Below are 13,462 nucleotides of genomic sequence, written 5' to 3'. Positions count from 1 at the left end.
ATTTATCTCCAGTTTGTATTTTATGCACTGTTAATTACCTTGCATTCACACTACTATCTATCTAAATAGTACCAAGCACCGAGCCAATTAAAATTGTATTCATTTTGCCAATGTATTTTAATGGTGTAAAGCAAGTAATCCTACCATTCATTATTTCTGCCAAGTCCTTTTCTTTAGTTTCACTCTGTAAGAGCTGGAGGCATATAATGAATCCAACTTGCCTCTCTGCAGGGTATAACTGGACCTTCATCAGGCTCCAATTATGGGTAACTCCTGACCCTCTCCCACACATTGGCTCAGCCGTTATGCACTCTAAGCTGACCTCCGCCATAGAAGCTGGAGCCAATGACCAGTGCCATCTGCGCTGAAACCACAGACTTCTACTGGCTTGCAGTGCGGTAATTAGACGTACACATCTGCTCTCTCTCTCTCTTATCCTTACTGATACACAATGTAATTGCCAGTGTGAGTGGAACTCATCTGTGACAACAGGCTGTGGTGGTCTGTTGTGAGATGTAAATCTGTATATCCAATCTATAAAACACAGTATGGCTTTGTCTTTCTCCACAAAATAGGTAGCTTAGAAGCATGCTTCAGATAATTATCCTTCAACATGATGAATTTTGAAGTGCCCATGAGCCAAAGGGAACATCAAGACATTGTACAACAGAGTGGAATTTCTCAGTCAGTATTTTTTATAGTCTGTATAAATCTCACCAGGACCAAAGCACTCCACACCCATACATTTTGTCTGCTACGTTTGAAATAAGTCATCAACCACTTCTCCAGCATTGTCTCATTTGCTCGATGACCAATATATCTTCTAGTCTTGTATGTCTAATTATGTGATCCATAAGATTAGACTTAGAGTCATGTGTCCAAAATGCTTGTTTCCAATCATCCACAGTTTAATGTTTTCTTTAGCCCATTTTAGCTTTTTCCTATTTTTATTTATCAGTTTCAGATTTGGCCTTTCCTTTGACACTCTGTCCTTTAGGCTAGCATGATCCTATGAGTCATCTTTTCATTGTTAATGAAACAATAACATTGGAGTGGACTTAGGACTGGTGACGAATGTTTGTCAGTCTTTGGTGTTCTTCTGAGCTTCAGAAGCTGTTTTTGCTACTCAAGGTAATGCAATTTACTTTTGAACAGAATAACATGCTTAGGTGTGCTCACATAACTTCAGGAGCGTCCTTATTATCCAATTTAAATGTGGTTTATTAAGTCTGAGCTGAAAGGGTTATCATTACAGGGCACTAAAGCAATGGTTGCTGAAAATGAGGATTTGGAAATGGAAATTAAATTTGAAATCGTTAATTTCCAACATTAACAGCCATTTGCATTAGTAATGTCTTCATTTTATAGGGTTATGGCGCCTTGGTGAATACAAGTATCTGTTTCTAACAAAAGAAATTCCCATGTTTTCCCTACTGAAATCTGTGTGAAATCAAGATCCCGAGTATAGCCATTGTCGGTAGACGATGGGTGGATGAACGGGCAGTCTGCTTCCAGGAAGAAATTCTGATTGATGATTGGTTAAGACCAGTCAACTAAACGGAAGTTGTTGGCACCCCCCTCTGCGTGGCGCTCTAGGCAACCGCCTATGTCACCTATAGAAGCTCCGCCCCTGTGTAATATGATTAATGATGTGTTAGGTGAGGTTATGTGTCATGTTGCAATATGATTTATGATGTGTTAAGTGAGGTTATGTGTCATATTGCATGTTGTTATATGATTCATGATGTGTTAGGTGAGGTTATGTGTCATGTTCCATGTTGTAATATTATTAATGATGTGTTAAGTGAGGTTATGTGTCATGTTGCATGTTGTTATAAGATAAATGATGTGTTAGGTGAGGTTATGTGTCATGTTGCATGTTATAATATGATGAATGATGTTTTAGTTGAGGTTATGTGTCATGTTGCATGTCGTTATATGATTCATGATGTGTCAGGTGAGGTTATGTGTCATGTTCCATGTTGTAATATTATGAATGATGTGTTAAGTGAGGTTATGTGTCATGTTGCATGTTGTTATATGATAAATGATGTGTTAGGTGAGGTTATGTGTCATGTAGCATGTTGTAATATGATGAATGATGTGTTAGTTGAGGTTATGCGTCATGTTGCATGTTGTTATATGATAAATGATGTTATAGGTGAGGTTATGTGTCATGTTCCATGTTGTAATATTATTAATGATGTGTTAAGTGAGGTTATGTGTCATGTTGCATGTTGTTATATGATAAATGATGTGTTAGGTGAGGTTATGTGTCATGTAGCATGTTGTCATATGATTAATGATGTGTTAGATAAGGTTATGTGTCATGTTGTATGTTGTCATAATATGATGAATGATGTGTTATGTGAGGTTGTGTCATGTTGCATGTTGTAATATGATGAATGATGTATTAGATGAGGTTATGTGTCATGTTGCAATATGATTAATGATGTGTTATGTAAGGTTATATGTCATGTTGCAATGACCTTTACTTTGTCCTTGAGCTATAATGTCGATTGAGTGACTTTCAATGTTGTTCAACATTTATAGCAATTGAATTACACTTGTGTCGGTGTAATCACTAGCGGTAAATAACGTTAACGTAAATAACTTGAGTGACTGATAAAGGATATATAATACACATCACAAACACACATAATCGATGGGTTTTTGCTAAAATTAGATTATTGTTTAGCTTAAATTACAGTACATTACGCAAGCTAACTAGCTAGCTAGCTCCTGTACGGTGTTTGGATAGCTCAAGCTAGCACTTTCCCAAACATGCACGCACACATACTTACAGCAATGCAGGCTGTTTATTTAGTCATTGGGGTGGCCCTTAAAGGGCCGTTGTGTTGCTTAGAGGACTCATTTGAGGTGGTAAATTATGTTAGTCATGAGTACGGTGTTACCCAGGGAGTTTAAATTAACTCTGTCCCTCCGGTATGTGTTCGCAGATCTCGGAGAAAACGATTTGGGTCCCTGGGAACGGAGACATCGCCGACGCTGATGAGTGCTCTGTTCTTGGCATATCCCATATCGTTTCCACCAACGTGGATGAGTAAAATCTATGGCGCGTCCCGTCGCCTCTTCTCTGTCTCCAGCATGGCGCAGCAGCTGGCTCCACCGCATACCTCTCTGACGAAGCCACTCCACCTTGCAGGGCAGAGAGAGGTTCGGGACCCCTTGAGCCCGGGCAGACAAGCCAGAAGATCATCATCCAAGAGTCACCTACAAGCCAAGTTCTGGGCAAATCCGTCATGGTCGAAATGAAGAGAAAATTATAATGACGTTGACTTTGAAGTCGTTTATACGCATCCGTACAGATGAGAGATGCGTATGATTGGATTAAATATGGCGCGTTTAATGATTATTGGTGTAGGTAGTGTTCGAAAGACAATCATTGGCGCATATGCTGCCACGCATTTGATATAACAAACTGTTGCACTCATGTATATCTTCACTGTCACTCTCTGAGTCACAACTGTCTACACAGTCTTCGAAAGTCTTGAATTTCAATTTTTGAAGAGAAAACCCTCTGTTGGAGTGCAGTGAACTGAACTTCGCAAGCAACTCACACGGCCTCCATCCAGCCAAGTTGATTTACTTGCATTACAAATAACGGTTGCGCGCCTTAACTTTATGAATGACATTTAACATGTTTTTTTTCACGTAGTAATATTTTTTGTGTTTTAAACTACATATATATATATAATAAATACATTTACAAACGTTGTATCTGTTCACAAAATGAATGCTGTTACGTGCTAAGTTGTGTTTTGTGCGTGTGTGTGCCTTGCGTGTGTACATAGGTCACAACTGATGGAGAGTTTTGCACGTCTGGCGGCTATCCATTACTACCTTGCCACTATTTCCCACCAGCCAGACAGTAGTAAGCTGCAGTCTTCTGTCTCTAGAGCAGAGAGTAGGTTGTTTTATGTTAGTTTAGGTAGGAGACGTCTGGTGGTACTGAGGAGGGGGACAGGGTAGGCCTACTGTTTGAGTGCCGTGACAGTGCAGCCACTGGAGAGCCCCCTGGTGTACAGAGAACTACGCAGAAGGTAGTGCAAAATTATTTTTTATGATTTGGTCCGGGTTTTTTTATGTTTTCCATTTACAGAGCCAGGACTAGCCTAGTCCGAGTTTTTTGACCGCAAATAACCTAGCCTATTTAAGGGACAATAGGGGATCGACCGTATATGGGATTACAATTGCGGGCTGTGCCTTTAAAGCATTAGTTTGTACTAGTGTCGGCATTTAATTTTCGCCATTAATGGTTGGTCTTTTATTATTAGGCTAACATCAAAGTAGGTAAATCTGCTCAATTTTATGAAGGGTTGAATAGAAGCAACGCCCCATCTGTGACGCAATTGAGGCTTAAAAAGGAAGCATCCGCCTTCTCGCAGTCCCTTTCCGCCCTTAACGTGGTTGATATCGGACGTGCCTAAAGTGCTCGGTTCTTCTTTTGAAGCTAAGGCCAACAATCCGGCGACTAGCACCTTGTAATTTAGGCATCGGTGTCTGAAAACATCCTATAACTGAAGTAAAATGGCATCCGTTTCAGAGCTCGCTTGTATTTATGGTGCTCTCATCCTCCACGATGATGAAGTTGCCATCACAGTAAGATATTTTTTCAATTGCTAACCATGCTAGCTAGGTAGCTGTTGAGCTATATGGCAAACAGTTCTCTGTCAAGTGAAGCTAACTAGCTATACAGTAGCGCGAAATCGTTTAAGCGACTTTTTGAGGCCAACTTCCCATTCTTAATTTGTGTAACTGGGACTTCTCTAGTAATACTATACGATATGCTTCTAGGAGAACTAATATTGGTTTACAATTGTTAAATTGAACATTACACTGGAATAATATGGCCGGCCATTGCCAACTCTGCTAGTACGCGTTGGGTCAAGTAGTTGCGATTAACACGTGTAACATATTTGGGTATTAGATATCGCTCCTCAAAATAATGTATTTGCAATGTTTGCTCAACTAGATGTTCGAAAGGAATATGGCTGTACACAGAGCTTAAATGTACTCATTTGACCAGAGTAGTTGGACAAATGTTGACGTTAGCAACCTAAGAAAGCTAGCTAGCATAGCTGTCAAGCTAATCTGAATAGCTGTGGGAGTAGGCTAGCGGAGTGTCAGTGTCACACATTTTGACTGTACTGATGCTTATTTATTCCTCTGCCACAGGAGGATAAGCTGAACGCCCTCATCAAGGCAGCTGGGGTCACCATCGAGCCCTTCTGGCCCGGTCTTTTCGCAAAGGTAAGCACAGCAACTGAACCAGCTTCTGAGAATTGAAACTGCCCAACGTTTTTCGCCTGTGTTACAAGGCTTGACAAGCATTGATGGCTATGGACAGATAAGATGCTACGCAAAATGCAATCAGCACGCGATGTTTATGTCTACACATACTGGTATTAAAATGCACTCGAACTAATGAAATTACCTGAAACTTTGGGCCAGGTGGACATAATGGCGAATCTAGCCCTTTTGTAGTATTACTATGGGGAAGGGAATGACTCATAATGATATGTTCATGTGTGCCCTGATTCACTTGGGATATGCATGAGATGTGCACAAAACCGTGTTTGCCCAAGGCAGATGTTCAAATAAATTGTGTGTCTGCAGGCCCTGTCCAGCGTGGACATCGGCAGCCTCATCTGCAACGTCGGCGCTGGTGGCGGTGCTGCCCCAGCTGCTGCAGGAGCTGCTGCTGGAGGAGCTGCCCCAGCTGCTGCTGCCCCAGGTGAGTGTGATGGGTGACCCCTTGGGTTGGGGTTGTACGTGGGTGAATTGTTTGAAGAAACGTCAAAGGTCTTATTGAGACTTTTGTGTAAAGGTATCACTGGGTGTAAATACTGTAAATATGGGAATGCTTGTGTTTTCTATACCTGTTAATTAAGTGGTCATCAGACTTGGCAATCAGTAGGATTAAGTGATGTGTGTTGTAAAGTGGTGGTCTCGTGTGGCAGTATTCTACAGAAAACAGGAAAGGCCTAATTTTGGAACACTCCCCTACATCATACTTCACTTTGCAAAACCGTTTTGTATGCTGCTTATATACCCTTCTGTTTTATAGTAATCAGTGTTGATATAGGTAGTCACTCATGGAAGAAGGTCTAGTTGAGGCAAATCAGGCAATTCTTGCATTTAGCATATTGGTGCATCAGATGTACTCGGATGTACACACCTTGCAAAATTAGTTTGAAAAGTATTGTAAGCAGTTTGCCAGTTCTTACCAGCAACTGTCAGTTTTGTTAAACCAGTGCTTAATGCTTGGCCACATTTGTGATCAGGCGAGCAAATAGATGGACAGCACTTGAAACCTACTGTGTGTGTTGTCAAACACTGCAATATGAGAGGTTTGAAATCCAAGGACATGTTGATGGCATTTCTCTCAGGCCATTATATGTATTTGCACATGCCTCTATTGGATTTCTTATGCAATTCATTTGTTGTGTTCAGTGTGGCTGAAGCTGTAGTACAAAGATTTTTCTGACAGATTACACTAAAGTCTGTTGCTGAATGGTGATCTTGAATGAGTGCTTATAACAGTCTTTGATGGTCTCTTTCTTTACAGTCGAGGAGGAGAAGAAGGAAGAGTCGGAGGCAGAGGGATCCGATGACGACATGGGCTTCGGTCTCTTTGACTAAAATCTCTCCTTTTTTTTAATAAAAAGAAAAACTCCTTCTGAACATTGTGTAGCCTGGGTGTGTAGTTCAATGATTCTATGCAAAGTGCACAAATAAAGGGTTCAAGTAAAATGTAAGCCTAGAAAATGAATGAGTAATTGCAAACCCTCAGTTTAGCCAGAGTACTGGGACACTTGAGTTTCTTGTGAATAATGGGAGACAGAGAGCTCAGTTATTGGCTCCAATAATATACACAACTGATGATTTGCTCACAACTCCAAATTACCTCTGGGCAGTTATCATGGATAAGACAGTTCCATCCTGTCAGAATTACAGTTGATACACGTGGTTATGGTTTAACAAAGTGAGACAAGGAATCTTGCAACATGACAAGCTTTCTTAATCAAGAAGGCCAAAGAACGAGGCCGCTTTTCTGAATACAGATAACACATTTTTATTAGTTAAAGGAACTGTACAGTCAATTCTTCCTGAGAATAATTTATACCCAAAATGACTAGTGATCTCATTAATAGATTGTACTGTACACGTGGGAGCAAGAGTGACCCAAACCCAAGGAGAGATCTTCATCCACCCCTCTGTCAAGGGAAGTAATAAAAGGGTAGGTCAAATAGGAAAACATGGCTTAAATATATATAAAGTAACATGTTTATCTGGAGAACTGCAAATGAATCTTGTTTCTAGCAGTGATGTGCTCGTTTTCTATTGACCATGACTGCCGTAAGCAGCGATGCTGTTCGCCTTTCTTCACCTCAGCCTTGGAAGCATGAACCATCCTTTCAATATATAGGCATGCCTCCTTACAGGCTCCTTCCAACAGTCATCAACAACGTTCACCCCAGAAGTTCTGTCCACTTAAAAATATATTTATTTTTATACTCTTATTAGTTAACTTAGAAAGTGGTGTGATATTTGTTCAGTAAGGAAATAGGATTTCCATTTGTTGTTGAGGATAACCCTGAGCCTACACAACAGGGGGAATAAGAGCATTGAAATAGCCTCCAAAATAGATATTTTAAATCCAGAATGCAGGGACTAGCATATAGGCTGAGATACTATTGGACATAAAAAAAAAAGAAATGTGTCTGAGTAGATACAATAAAAGTGTCAAACTTTGGGATTGCCCAGAACTGGACAGCAATGGAAAAACAAGAGAAGAGCTCCTTCATGGGTTCCAGTTGATGCTGTTTTCCAGCTAGTTGAATTTTGCACTGAGGGGAGGAAGGGTATCTGTCGCCTCCACCTGAAATAAAATTCACCTCAGGATACAAACAGAACGGAATAAACAAAAACAAAAAAAAGAATCATCACGAACAAAGACGAGGCAGAAGAGTAAAAACAAAAGAGTTCTTTTTCTTGCTGTCGATCTCCAGCCGTCGGGAGAATGGAGAAGCAGCAAAGAGGAGTCCAAGTGTTCAAAACAAACAAAAAAACGCGTGGAATGAGAACGGGCAAAGTCCTATCCTTTCTTTGCACTGAAAGTCCTTGCACTCGACAGCACCAGCTTGCAATCCCAAACCACCTCATCGCAGGGCGATCGTCTCTGGTGCTGCTGTGCTTTGGCCCCTTCCCTTTTCCCGCTGAGAAACAACCTCGTAGGCTCCTGTGGGAAGCTAGGCTAGGCTAGTGCGGTCTGGACTGGGCCAGCATCTTGAGCCTGGCCTGGTCGATGACGTCCAGGAGGTTCTTGGCGTCCACGGCCAGCGCGTGAGCGGCGGTGAGCATCTGCTTCTTGTAGTCCTGCTGCAAACTGGTGAGCACGTACTGCTGGGCCAACTTCATCTTGTTGATTAACTCACCCAGGTCAGAGTTCAACAGCTTCTGGGCCATCTCGATCTGGGGGTAAGAAAAGGGGTCAAGCCCATAGTACATTTAATTAGTAAGATTTAGTTCACCTTTCCCCTTTTTTAATATATGTTTCTGTCTGTACTTGTATAGCAGTCTGTAGATTCTATAGATCTAGACATTCATAACTACACACTACTGCCACTAACAACACTAATTTGGAGTCATGGAGTTGTCCGGCATGGTGAAATGGCACTATATGGAAGATCATACATAATATGTAGCTTGGTTTGCTCACCTCTCTGTGTGTGCTAGTGGGAAGGATGGGAATGGTTTCGTCCACTGTGGCCAGCAGAGTCCTCAGGGCCAGTCCCACTTCCTGTGGGGCCAGAGCATCACAGTGGGAAATGGTTAGCTAAAATGCTATATTGCTATAAAATGAACATGTAAAGCTAGTTAACATGAGTAAAGCTAGGTAAGAAAACAACATTAGATATATTTAAATTAGCCTGAAGACTTGTCTAGCCACGGTGTAACATAGTGAATTCACAGTGCAAATGTCGGTCGGGGGACCTTACCTTCACCATGGGCACGTACTCCTCGGGTGGAGCCGGCTGGATTTTACTGGACATTTCGATGACGGCCTTCACCAGGCCTGTCACATTCTCATACACCTTGTCGTTGGACCGGTCCAGGTTCGCTGTGGGAGGAGGGCTGATCTCCTGAGGCTGTATCTGCAGAGGTGAGATGCAGAGAGGGAAGAAACTCAGAAGGGGCATAACATTCAGCAGAGACCAATGCTATTATGCTATTATGGATTGTTTTTCAGGGGGTTAAAATGGATCTGGTCTCATTACTCTACACACTCCTGTGCACATTTACTAGGCTTATGAACAACAGCATTTACTTAGATGTCCACTAGAGTGCAGTGTTTTATTTTAGTACTACATTTTATTCTCATTGATTTGAGTTCCGCGTTTCGACCACCAGATGACAGCATTGCACAATCATTTAATATTTGACTGATGGTCACTGAATTTTGGATTTATGTGATTTTATGGATTTAGGTGTAGTGTGTCATTAAAGCATGGCTTCAGAGAGAAGGACTACACTCACTGTTTAACAAAATCAAATTGGCAATAAAAACATCTAGTAACTGTGTCCTTTTCTCTGAGACCAACACTGCTGTAAAGATCTCAAATCAAAAGAGACACACAAACACACACACACACACACACACACACACACACACACACACACACACACACACACACACAAGTAGGCTACAACACAGACAGAACGTAACACCAAAAATACCATACACATAGACACAGGACAAGATACTATCTACAGGGGTTATACTCAAAACCAGCTATATCACTCCTCTACAGTTAGTGATGGTGACTACTGTGCATACTCTCACACCCACACTCATACACCACCACAAACAGTGGATGGCTGGAGCAAGTGCATATTTCTACAGAAACCTTGACTGCATTATGACTTTCAATACAGGTTAAAAACTCCTTTAAGGACTCACTCAATTCAATTTAGTTTATTTATATGGTATCCTTAGCAACGAGTGGTGAACCACGGACTGCTAAAATTTGAAGAGCTAAAGAAATGGTGTTCATGATAGCCCATCAGATATGCTAATGCTAATGTTTAGCTTTGAGTATCTGTCTAACTCCAGGTAACTCTTAACTTAACTCCGCTAAGACCAGCGTGTCAGAATAAATATGAGCGAATAAGTGCCAGCTCTCCATGCCATCCTGAGCTGTGGTGAGTCTGTGAGTGTGAGCAGTAGCAGCCCCCTAGTGGCCAGACGTTGCGTGACGCAAACACAGAGCGCTTACCCTCCAGGGCTACGTGCAACAACAGTGTGCCAGACCAAAAGGAAACAGGGGAAAGGCAAGCGTGGGGGGGTGGGGGGTGGATGCAGGAGAACAAAAGAGGGGAGAGATGATTAATACTGCATTAAAAAAAGCAAGAGGAAAAACCATCAGATACATGCTTTCTTAAAACACACCAAGCTATAGCTCACAGAGCTGCAACAGAAAGATTATCATATGGATTGGGCCAAGTTCTGCCGTCCGCCCTGCCTTCAGTTTTGATAAATGCTTTTCAAGTGCTTTTTTAAATGTTATTTCTGTGGGCAGTTGATTAGTTGATTGAAGCCAAGGCTCTTCTTATTGTTGCTGGTCCACTCCATAGTTCTGGATGTAATAGAAAGCGAGTTTGTTTGTGCATGTTTTTTTCTTAATACATTTTCCAAAAAAAGATCTTCAACTGCAGAATTGCGGTGCTGGTTTTCATGGCTTCTCGATGAAAAGGGCAAGTCATTTATTTGTTTGCTCAGTCTTCTTTCTGCTAAGAACCACACACTGTCCTTGGAGAGGGGCTGTGGACGCGTCAGCTCGGCTGGTTCAGCCAAGGAGCCTCTCACAGGGGTATTCCCTCAGAAGGGTGGGGTGGTTTGCAGTGTGCTTTCTATCCAGCCAGGATGCTTGAATGTTTTGGACTCGCGGAGAAGAACGACACTGGAGTAGAGGCTGTTTCCCACTGGGACTCAGGGTTGGTTGTGTGAGAAAAAAAAGATTAACAAAAACAAAAACAAAAAAAGCCTTCCCCATCTATCTCTGACGCCAGCGCACTGCTAGCCAGCAGGAAAGATTGACCACAGTCACTGACCCCTGTTTGTTATTGCTTGCTGCAAAAATAACCATTTGTGGTACATGTCTTGATCTTGTGTAGATCTACCATACGAGTCTCAAAAAAGTTATTCAGTTATTTCTATACTTTCTATGTATATTAACTCACACACACATACACAGAGATTCAAACACACACACACGGACATGTGTGTAAATATGTGCAACACGTGTGTGTGTGTGTGTGTGTGTGTGTGTGTGTGTGTGTGTGTGTGTGTGTGTGTGTGTGTGTGTGTGTGTGTTTCGGGGTTGAGGAATCGGGGTCTGGGGCCTCTTGCTTTCCTTGTGAGGTTTGGCAGCGGGGCCAGGGAGGCTTTGCTGCGCCGGGTTCCGCTGACTCAGAGGCAACTCTATCCGGGCCGCGGGCGAACCAGGGGAGGGACGGGCGCAGAGCTTCAGCTTCAGCCGCCAGTTTTTCATTTCAATTTCATCTTTTCTACCCCTTCCAGATGCACCCCACCTCCCTCCAACCCCCCCCCAAGCCCTGACTGAACTCCCAGCACCTCCCCTAATCTGCTCCCCATCTGCTCTCCTTACTGTAAGTCTTGCCTCACAGCGGAGCGAGAGCCGGGGTGATGAAAAATGACATTCAAATAAAACAGCCGCAGAAGAAGTGCTTTGAGGAGGACGCAGCGCATGCTTTACAGGGCAAGAGTTCACTAGGATTCATCACTCATCCTGCTAACTCGGTTCAGCTGTAGGGGAACCGCTTAACACCAGTATCCATCTCTGTATTTGTGTTCACTTCTCAAGAGAAGAGTTCTATGTATATCTATGCGTGGGTGTGTGTGTGTGTGTGTGCGTGAGTGTGTCTGGGTGTGTATGTGTGAGGAACTATCTGTTTAGTTTGTTGACTGGTCCTGCGGCAGTGCCCCCCGGCGGTGGGTGAGGTGTAAGTGTGGGTGGCCGTACCTTGACTCCTTCGTTGTAGCTGTCGGTGGGGTTGAGGCTGGCCAGGCTGCCCATGCCAGGAGCGCCAGGCCGAGGGGGCTTCTTGGGGGGAGCTGCATGCTCTGAAGGAACAGGTCAAATTGAGGGTTATTCCAGAACTGTGTGTGTGTGTGTGTGTGTGTGTGTGTGTGTGTGTGTGTGTGTGTGTGTGTGTGTGTGTGTGTGTGTGTGTGTGTAGTGCTACTGTAGCTCAACAGATAAAAGTGATATGCTAGGAATGCCACTGCATGGATAGAACTGTAGGGGGGCTGTTGCTTCTGGTATGTGCATATCTCTTCTGCACTGCACTTCCTATCCATTCACTGCTTGAATGTAAACATACTGCTACATATTGTAAGCATGTGAGTGTATTCAAATAGTAGTCAAAGGCATCTGCTATGAATATGGGATACGAGTCGTACTTATTTTATGGTGCACACTACCGCACAATATGCATGAAAGTATGCTGTTGTTGTTGGCAGTCCCCCCCCCCCCCCCCACACACACACAATTCCCAGAAGGCTTAGTGCCTTGTGGCTGCCTGCTGGTTAGTTAAGAATCTGCTGAGGAGAGGAGAGGAGAGGAGAGGAGGGGAGAGGAGAGGAGAGGAGGTGGGCGAGAGCCCTGCAGCAATCACCCCCGCCACACGCCGCCATGTCGCTCTTACCTGGCTTGCCCACGGGCTGGTATATGTGCTGGTTTCCCGTCTGCCGGAGAAAAATAGAAACACAAACAGGCCGTCAGAGGGCACGCACAGGGAGGGGGGGGGGGGGGGGGGGGCGCCCACAGGGGCACCCGTCACCCCTGTCTGTCTGTGTGACTAGCAGGAGGCATTTATGGCAGCGGAGAGGAGGGGGGGGAGAGAGAAGAGGAGCTGGGGAGAGTGGAGTATAAGGGGGCGTTGCGTGTTATTGTGGGTGCTGCTTGTGGTTGTCCCAGCATGCTCAGACCTTCTCATGGGGGCAGGCGTCCAAAATGCATGATCGGCATTCCGAGCCCCGGCTACATTTTTTTTCTCCCCGCGGATAGCAGCACCCTTGGCTGGTCTCCCAAGCTGTATTTAAATGTGCGCTCGCCATTCTGGCTCTCTCTCACTTTCACTCACTCACTCCCTCCCTCCCTCCCTCCCAGACTGACTCTCACTCCCTCGCTCTCTCACACACAAACTTTTACTCACACTGCATACCAGCGCTTCCTCTCTCTAGCTGTGTTCAGACAGTTCTGTAATTACTTGCTGAAAATGGGGCCTGGTTTTGTGGGTCCTCTCTCTCTCCCTCCTTTTTTTCTTTCTCTCTCTCTCTCTCTCTCTCTCCCTCCCTTGCTGACGCCTGTTTGTTTTTTTTCTTCCAGATTACCCAGTGGCCATGGTGGCA

At 43.6% G+C, this 13,462-nt stretch overlaps 2 protein-coding genes across 21 annotated transcripts in view; one reads left to right on the top strand and one right to left on the bottom strand.

Annotated features, from left to right (window-relative positions):
• The first annotated feature begins 4,396 nt into the window (after nucleotides 1–4,396).
• On the top strand, nucleotides 4,397–6,708 carry rplp1 (ribosomal protein, large, P1). The gene is made up of 4 exons (XM_012832934.3): nucleotides 4,397–4,623; nucleotides 5,200–5,274; nucleotides 5,641–5,758; nucleotides 6,593–6,708. Exons 1-4 carry the CDS (start codon nucleotides 4,552–4,554, stop codon nucleotides 6,664–6,666), a joined length of 339 nt encoding a protein of 112 aa, XP_012688388.1. The 5' UTR covers nucleotides 4,397–4,551; the 3' UTR covers nucleotides 6,667–6,708.
• Nucleotides 6,709–7,083: 375 nt separating this feature from the next.
• Nucleotides 7,084–13,462, bottom strand: part of ptk2aa (protein tyrosine kinase 2aa) — a 92,107-nt gene continuing 85,728 nt past the window's right edge. For 14 of the 20 annotated variants that reach the window (XM_031586624.2, XM_031586616.2, XM_031586617.2 and 11 more), the window contains 6 exons: nucleotides 12,757–12,796; nucleotides 12,072–12,172; nucleotides 10,305–10,313; nucleotides 9,027–9,182; nucleotides 8,747–8,827; nucleotides 7,084–8,499 (listed from right to left, as the gene is read on the bottom strand). In XM_031586624.2, the coding sequence (XP_031442484.1) occupies nucleotides 8,287–8,499; nucleotides 8,747–8,827; nucleotides 9,027–9,182; nucleotides 10,305–10,313; nucleotides 12,072–12,172; nucleotides 12,757–12,796 (600 nt within the window). In that variant the 3' untranslated portion in view covers nucleotides 7,084–8,286. The remainder of the gene's footprint in view (nucleotides 8,500–8,746; nucleotides 8,828–9,026; nucleotides 9,183–10,304; nucleotides 10,314–12,071; nucleotides 12,173–12,756; nucleotides 12,797–13,462) is intronic. The other 6 variants (XM_031586618.2, XM_031586622.2, XM_031586625.2 and 3 more) reach the window with 1 other exon arrangement.

This window comes from Clupea harengus, chromosome 19 (genome assembly GCF_900700415.2).
Source record: "Clupea harengus chromosome 19, Ch_v2.0.2, whole genome shotgun sequence".
Taxonomy (NCBI): Eukaryota; Metazoa; Chordata; class Actinopteri; order Clupeiformes; family Clupeidae; genus Clupea; species Clupea harengus.
Note: the sequence above shows the minus strand (reverse complement) of the source record. Positions and strands in the feature narration are given on the sequence as shown.